The 8610-nt window shown below is 39.9% G+C and overlaps 1 protein-coding gene across 1 annotated transcript; it reads right to left on the minus strand.

Moving 5' to 3' along the window:
• Positions 1-678: 678 nt before the first annotated feature.
• Positions 679-7461, minus strand: LOC100347118 (vomeronasal type-2 receptor 116-like). Its single transcript, XM_070067753.2, has 3 exons — positions 7300-7461; positions 5984-6107; positions 679-1592 (listed from the first exon to the last, which is right to left on the minus strand). Exons 1-3 carry the CDS (start codon positions 7459-7461, stop codon positions 679-681), a joined length of 1200 nt encoding a protein of 399 aa, XP_069923854.2.
• Positions 7462-8610: the final 1149 nt, after the last annotated feature.

Genomic DNA, 8610 nt, shown 5'->3' on the forward strand with positions numbered 1-8610 from the left:
TTGTACAATTATCATGTCTATGTAGATTGAAGCCTTTTGCATCATCCCATAATCAAAGCCTTTGTCCACTAAGCAGCCACTTGCAAACTTGCATGAACTTGGTTCATGCAACCATTCATCTCTTTATTTGCTATGTGTTTACCTACTCTGGACAGTTCCTGGCAATGGAATGAGGTAATATGAGACCTCTTAGATTTAGCTTCTTTAACATGGCATTACATTTTCAATTTATCCAAATCATATCAGATATATGAAAATATTTCTAGACTGCCTTGTATTTTTTGAGAGGAAGATAGAAAAACTGAGAGAAACGGAGAGATGGTTGAGAGACAAACCTTTCAGTGCTTCACCTCACAATGTCTGCAGTGGCTGAGCCTGGATTGAAGACAGAGCAAGGAGCCAGGAAAAAAAATAACTGACAAGGATCCAATAGCTTGAGTTGTTACCACTCACTCAATGGTTTTTTTTTTTTTTTGGGGGGGGAACTGGGGTCAGGAGTCAGAACCAAATTAGTAACTGAGATACTATTATGGAATGCAAGGTCATCTTAATTGCAAAGCCAAATGCCTAACCAACAATGGCTTTTAGTTTTGCTTATCTGACAAAGTTGAAAGGCTACTTCACTTTGGATTTTGCTTACAAATGTAGAAATGTGAAGAAAATCTTGGGAAAAATAATTTAGGGTCTTCTAAAACTACTCTGATTCTTTAAAGCTTTCAAAGAATTTTTATCAGGTTTTATGAGAATAACATAGCATTTGGGGGCAAAGATGCAGCCCAGGAGCCCTGCACTGGAGGCCAAGATGGAGAAGACCTCCACGGCCACCATGACCTTCCCCTTGGTTCTGTGGTAGACAGGAAGAAAGGTCACCCAGACACTGCAGAACACCAGCATGCTGAATGTCAGGAACTTGGCTTCATTGAATGTGTCAGGCAGATTCCTGACTAGGAAAGCCACAGTGAAGCTCGCCAGGGCCAAGGAACCCAGGTAGCCCAGGACACAGTAGAAGGCAGTGACCGAGCCCTTATTGCACACCAGGATGATGTGGTCAGGCTCAGAATGTGCATCTAACTCAATAAATGGAGGAGAAATTCCCAACCAGATGCCACAGAGAGCCAGTTGGATCAAGGAGCAGATGGGAATGATGAAGTTAGAAGCTCCTATTACCAGCAATCGCCTCATTGTTCTTCCAGGTCTCAGAGCTTTGAAGGCCAGAATCACAGTGATGGTCTTGGCCAGCACAGTAGAAACAGCCACTGTGAACACAAGGCCAAATGCTATTTGCTGGAGGAGGCAGGTGGCTGTGTTGGGATGGCCAAGGAAGAGTAAGGAGCAGAGGAAGCACAGGAGGAGGGCGATGAGCAGGATGTAGCTGAGGGTCCTGTTATTGGCCTTGACGATGGGAGTGTTTCGGTGCTTCACAAAGACCCAGAGGACGGCAGCTGTGAGGACAGAGAAGCACAGAGCCATGCAGGCCAGAGCCATCCCCAGAAATTCCTCAAAGCCTAAGAAGGTCACCAGCTTGGGGAGGCAGTGGTTTCTCTCCAGGTTTGGGTACTCATGATCTGCACATGGGATGCACTGCTCTGCATCTGTGGGGAAAAGCAAGATCCACGTTTCCATTTCACAATTTGCTCCTTTTTCCCTGTTCAGGAAAAGGGTCCCTTCTTCAATATCATGTTGAGTCCATCCTGCTCTGATGTATACCAATAAACACTAAAGGATATTTCTGCACTCCTGACCCAGGGACAATGCTTGACTCCCATAGGAGAAACTGGTTCAAAGAAGCTCCTTTGCACGTGGGGCTCTGTGGTCTCATCCTGTCACTCAGACTTTTTTTCAGTGTTTTAATTTCTATAAAATGGTGAATTTCCTGTAATTCATATGGGCTTGGATTCTTCCAAGCCCTCTTCTCTACAGTCCCCAGTGTCTTTCTCAGGAGAAGCCTTTTGTTCACATGGGTTAGAATATTATTCTGGGGTCATCAGTGTTAAGGTTTTTCTCACTTATCCTCAAATGGAGATGACCAATATAAATCATGTGTCATTCCTGGGACCGCCATACATTTCTCTCTACTCTAATTCCTACATGGACTCGTCTTGTCAGTATTTCCATATAACTGCTGTGATACTGCGGTTGAATAGAAGAGAATTGTAGCTGTTTGTCTTTATGAGGGTATATGGTAGTAAGTGGTATTTTCATCATGTTACTGAACAACAACTAGGCACTCTTGTTAACCTGAAAGCATGACGTGTTCACCATTTTACCTCCTGTGAACACCACATTGGACACCACATTGTCTCACTTGAAATAATGCACTTCTGCTGCTACAGCATGAGAGAAGTCATTAAGAACAGGCCAGTTGGTGAATATGTCTCTCTTTCAATCATATGTCAAACAAACAAAAATAGGGCCAGTATTCTGGCAAAGCCACCACCGACAATGCCAGCATCTCTTATGGACATTGTTTTGTGTTCCAGTTGATCACTTCCCAATACAGGTCCCTGCTAATTGCCTAGAAAGTACAGCAGAAGATGGCCAAAGTACTTTGAACCCCACACCCATGTGGGAAATGCAAATGAAGCTCCTGGTTCCTGGATTGTGCCTGGTCCAGCCCAGGACACTCTTTCTTTCCATCTGGGTAGTGAACAATTAGATTTTCTCTCTCTCTCTCTCTCTCTCTCTCTCTCTCTCTCTCTCCATCTCTGAATCTATGATTTTCAAAGTCATTAAGAACCAGTCAGCTGGTAAATCTCTTTCAAACAAATGTCCATTAAATAAACAAAACTAGTGGGGTCAGTGTTTGGCATAGTAGGTAAAGCCATTACCTGCAATGCTAGCATCCCATATGGACATTGTTTTGTGCTCCAGTTCATAAATTTCCAACCCAGCTTCCTGTGAATAACCTACAGAAAGCAGCAGAAGGTGGTCCAAGTATTTGGGGCCCCCAAATCCATGTGGGAAACTCAAATGAAGCTCCTGGTTCATGACTTCTGCCTGGCCCAGCCCAGGCCATTGTTTTCATCTGGGGTATGAGCAATTCTCTCTCTCTCTCTCTCACTCACTCTTGCTCTCACTCTCTCTCTCTCCTGTTCTCTGAATCTCTGATTTTCAAATAAAATAAATAAATCTTTTCTGAAAAATCAAGAAAATGCTATCAGTAGGGCTACACTTGCAGTAAGAGTCCTACTCAGTTTTTATCCTTGGTGTTCATGCAAGAATACAAGCTTCAGGGACTGAAGTTGTGATGTAGGAGGAAAAGCCACAGCCTGGGATGATGGCATCCCATACAGGCACCAGTTCGTGTCCTGGCTGCTCCTCTTCCAAACCAACTCCATGCCAATGTCCCTGAGAAACCATTATAGGAAGGCCAAATAGGTGGGCCTCTGCAATGCCTGGAAGTAGTTCCTGGTTTCTGGCTTTGGCCAGGCCAAGTTCAGGCCATTGCAGCTATCTGGGGAGTGAAACTACCAGATGGAAGGTCTTCTCTTTCACTTCTCTCTCTCTCTATTAGGCTCTCCCTCTCTCTGTAACTCACATTCAAAGAAATAAACATATTTGGTAAAAAAAAGGACAGAGTGAAAGAATATAAGCATCTGTAAATATTTGAAGAATTTTCTCTTACAATTCTTTTCAATGTGCATCCTTTACTTTTGATAGAATCTCTAGGTGCTTCTGGCACCCGTATCAGAGATGCACTGGACACACATAGGCAAGTGTACATTGTACAATGAGTCAATGCATGATACTTTAGTTTTCTTTCTTTAACTTAATGCATGTTGAATATTCTCACAAAACTTGAAGTCATTTTTGTTATCTTCTTCATAAAGGGAACTATATAGACCTTATTTGAAGATACTGAAATAAAATATTTCTAGAACTAAGATTATGGGAATTTAAACAACCTTTTGAAAGAATTCAATTTATTATAAAGATATTGACTTGATCAGCATAGCTCTGACTGTTAATGAACAACTTAATACATTATCCCCCTTAGTAGTTTTTTCTGTCTGTTCTACTTAATATGACTGGGTTAATTCTGTAATTAATACACAGTTATTCTTAAGTGTTAAAATTTAACTGAAATGTGATCCCTGTTAAACATAAGAGTGGGAATAAGAGAGGGAAGAGATGCACAATTTGGGACATGCTCAAGCTGACTTGCCCCAAATGGTAGAGTTAGAAACATACCAGTGGAATCCAATTTAATCCCATCAAGGTGGCATGTACCAATGCCATCTCACTAGTCCAAGTGATCAATTTCAGGTCACAATTGATCATAATGAAAGGACTAAGAGTCAAAGGGAGCACATAAACAAGTCTAGTACCTGCTAATACTAACCGATAGAATAAAGGGGAGAGTGATCCAACATGGGAAGCGAGATACTCAGCAGACTCATAGAATGGCAGATGTCCTAAACAACACTCTGGCCTCAGAATCAGCCCTAAAGGCATTCCAATCTGGCTGAAAAGCCCATGAGAGTATTTCAGGCATGGAAAGCCAAGACACTCTGCCAAAAAAAAAAAAAAAAGAAAAAAAAAACACTAAATGAAAGATCTCTGTGAGTGAGATCCCAGTGGAAAGAACAGGTCTTCAAAGATGGAGGTACCTTTCTCTGAATGGAGGAGAGAACCTCCACTTTGACTATGACCTTGTCTAAACAAGATAAGAGTCGGAGAACTCAAGGGGCTCATAGCCTTGAAAACTCATGACTGGTGCATAGGGAGATTACTGATGCCATAAACAGGAGTGTCAATTTGTAAAGTCAACAACAGGAGTCACTGTGCACTTACTCCTCATGTAGGATCTCTGTCCTTAATGTGCTGTACATTGAGGCTTAATGCTATAATGAGTACTCAAGCAGTATATTTCACTTTGTGTTTCTATGGGGGTGCAAACTGTTGAAATCTTTACTTAATGTATACTAAACTGATCTTCTGTAAAAAAATAAATAAACAAAAGAAATCATCAATTCCCAACTTGACTCTCACTGGGATTAAACATGACAATAGGTCTGATCTGATTTCATCATCATTTAAAAAATCATCTATTATTTTTCACTTTATGTTTCTGTATGGGAGCAAACTGCTGAAATCTTTACTTAATGTATGCTAAACTGATCTTCTGTATATAAAGCGAATCGAAAATGAATCCTCATGTGAATGGAAGGGGAGAGGGAATGGGAAAGGGGAGGGTTGCGGGTGGGAGGGACGTTATGGGGGGGAAGCCATTGTAATCCATAAGCCGTACTTTGGAAATTTATATTCATTAAATAAAAGTTAAAAAAAGATATTTATTCTACATTGAACAGTGGAACTATTTACCAATGAGACTTAGTACATTTTTACATTTCTCAAAATGATTGACTGTGATATTTAACATTGCTTAAAAGTTGACCTTTTGCAATGGTTTTTGGGGTTACCAAGTTGTATCATTTTTAGGATTTTGTGTCTCTACATTTCACATTGATTTTCTCTTACTCTATTATATACATCCAAAGGACAAAGTGGTAGCTTTTGTTATGTGTACTGCACACCATGCACAGTGTCAAAGATGTAGCACAGAAAATAACACAGTATTCCCATCACAATTCATGTGAAGTAGCACCCTGCTCGTCAGTTGTGTATGGAAAAGTTTTGATTTGAAGCCCTTTAGATCCAAAGTGAGCCTTAACAAATATAAATATTATATTTCTTGTTTAGACATTAGGTCTCAGATTGAGACAGTCTCCTCCAGGACTGGATGGGAAAGAAGGAAACCAGTGTCAGAGAAGAGCTAGAAAGGATGAGCACTGTCAGACAACAGCTTATACATAATGAGATGGTGATAGTGAGCATACAACAAGGATATGGAAAGAGTGAGTGAAGGTGTGCATGGAGAACAATAGGGCACTCTGATCCCAATGCAAATATTCTTGGTTTCCTTTTTATCAAGAGATAGTTCAGAGGCTGGATTCTCATAGGTCAATTCTAGGGTTTTTACCTGTATGATTGGAAATGTCTCTTTCTGAACAAACAGCACAAGTATAGCAGCAGACAGGTCTTCCTTCCTGTGGTATTTTCCTGAATCCTGGACCACACCTCTGGCTACACAAAGACTGAGGAGTCTGTGGAGAAAAGAGAATGATGATGATTGCTTTGCACAACATTAGGCACTGTGATAGGATGACTATTTACCTCATCACCCCCAAGGACATCACTGTGTCCTTCCCAATCTTTATCTGTATCTCCTTGATTTTACCTGGACACCCAATTTGGAGTTTCTATGATGCTCGTTAGAGGTTTTTCATCTGTGTAACAAATAATATGAGGGTACCTGATGGCTTAAATTTCATTCATCACCAGATACATGCTTCTGAACATTTCTCTCTTTATTGAAGTGTTTCCTCTGAAATCTTTGCTGTTCAGCTTTTTATTTGATAATTATTTTGAGAATGTGTATGCCTGAGACTATTTGACATGTGTCTTTCCTTAATTGAGTAGATTTTACATGCCAGAAAAATAATATCCAAAAATCAGAATGACTAGGTACACTTCTGAGTAACTACTCAGGAAAAGACAAGCCCACACAGAAAAGATGAGCAAATATTCTAAAACGTAGATTGCCCATTGATCTACTTCTAGACTTCTAGACCCCGGGAGAGAATCAATTCCTAATACACCAATGCATTTGCAGTATAACAAACAATAGTTATAAAATCACCCAAAAAATTGGGTATTTCACAGCTCAGTGATGATAAAATTTTTGATCACAGTTTTGAGGTTCTACTCCAAAGAAAAACTGAACTGATTGGCAAGCGCAATGAAAATATAAATAATGGAAATGGTTTCTACAAATAGGTGATGGATAAGTCCACTCATAATTTACTTGTGTTCATACTGCATCAAACATAATTACGACTCTCACCAAAAGATTAAAATATCACTATGCTTATAGATATATATCTAATACATGAAGTTTTTCACATTATATGAATAAAAAGTTGAAATAAAATTTTGGAATTTGTGTAGACATGCATTTAGTAATTTTATGTCTACATATTGATCTCTATCTCTATTCCTTAACATTGCTCTTTCTAGTCACTCAAACTCGGGATGCATAAATATGCCCAGAGTAAAAACATCAATATCTAACACAAACGTGCACTTTTAATATACACTGGCTCCTATATGTGTAAGCACCACCATATCTTTTGAAGCCAAGTTGTGAAATGAGAACTGAATGGTTATTTAAACTTTCACACATTGTATCCTCTCAGACTCTCCTCAGACCCTCTGTATGTATCCAACATTCCACACCTCCTTGAATGCTACAGGCCATTCTATCATTTCTTCATTGAGGTCCAAGCTTTGATCATGTTTACTCTCAGAGGAAAACTCCCCGATTTTAATCAGCAACCGAAATCCAGCAGGAAAGTTCACAATGTTGTGGATATCATAGTGTGCCACACGGTGTCTCATTTCATGGAAGGAAACATCCTCCCCAGCACTGTTGGTAAATTGGATTTCCCTCAGAAGTGGATGAAGCTGGAGGGGAGGCACAATTGGAAAGAGGGAGAACATTCAGATTGGAGGTGGGAGGTGCACACGACTAAGAAATCCTTCTATTCCCTCCTTCTAACATCAGAGAGTGTATTTGCTTTACTTTTGCCTGAATGGTCTCCATATTGTGGGTTCAAGTAAGGGGAATTCTGCCTCTCCCCTATTAGAATGATGGGGAGTATCAGATTCCAAACAGAGAAATCACAGAATGTGTCCCACAGAGTGGCTGACCATGAATGATTGGTTAGAGGTTTAGGAAAGCTCATCTTAGTTCTTCCACATGAGAACAACATGGCTTTATATGTGAAATATCTTGATTGTTGTGATGGTTCCACAGGGTAGTACATTCATGTGCACTTTTAAAAGTTTAACTCATTCCCCAAAAAGGAATTAAATCTGTTCTTTGGCAAAAAGTGGTTTTTGCTGGATACCATTATGCATAGTGAAATATACCCATTCCATAAAGAAAATATCATATAAGTTTTTTGGTAATAGGTACTACATAATATAGATTGGAAAAAAACACAATGTATAAAAATGAAACTGACATCTCTGGATTTGATTTTTGTTTATCACCCTTGTGTAAATTCCTGTGGAGCAGTGGTATTTCTACATTTCACTTGTGGAACATTATGATTAGTGCAGTATTAAACCTGTGAGTTAACGTAAATTGAAGTTAAAAAGAAAAAGGAAAGGAATTAGAGGAGATTGAGAAAGAAAAGGAAGACACGATGGTTATCTTCTTAGAATTGTATGAATGAATACATGAAATCTGTTCTTTTATATCAGTAAATTTCTCTTTAATTTAACAAAAATTAGGTTGACCTTGTGGTTCAGCAGGTAAAGCTGCTGTCCACAGTGCCCAGCATCCCTGTGAATGCCGGTTCAAATCCCAGTTGTTCTACTGCTGATTCAGTTTTCTGCTAATGTGCCTGGGAAAGCAGCAGATGAGGGTCCCAGTGCTTGGGCCCCTGCACTCATATGGGAGACGTGGTTGAAGCTCCTGCATCCTGGCTTGGCTTGGCCTATTCCAGGTCTTTACAGCCATTGGTGAGTGAATCAGCAGAT

Source organism: Oryctolagus cuniculus, chromosome 16 (assembly GCF_051225735.1).
Source record: "Oryctolagus cuniculus isolate XC-2025 breed Fujian yellow rabbit chromosome 16, ASM5122573v1, whole genome shotgun sequence".
NCBI classification, from domain to species: Eukaryota; Metazoa; Chordata; class Mammalia; order Lagomorpha; family Leporidae; genus Oryctolagus; species Oryctolagus cuniculus.

Bases quoted from the DNA above. Each gene is read 5' to 3' on its own strand.
- LOC100347118 (XM_070067753.2), bottom strand. From the start codon at position 7,461: ATGAGACACCGTGTGGCACACTATGATATCCACAACATTGTGAACTTT. The intron at 6,108-7,299 runs GTGTGGAATGTT...TTTTCTCCACAG, and splicing joins GGCCTGTAGCATTCAAGGAG to ACTCCTCAGTCTTTGTGTAG. The intron at 1,593-5,983 runs GTAAAAACCCTA...TTTTCCCCACAG, and splicing joins AGACATTTCCAATCATACAG to ATGCAGAGCAGTGCATCCCA.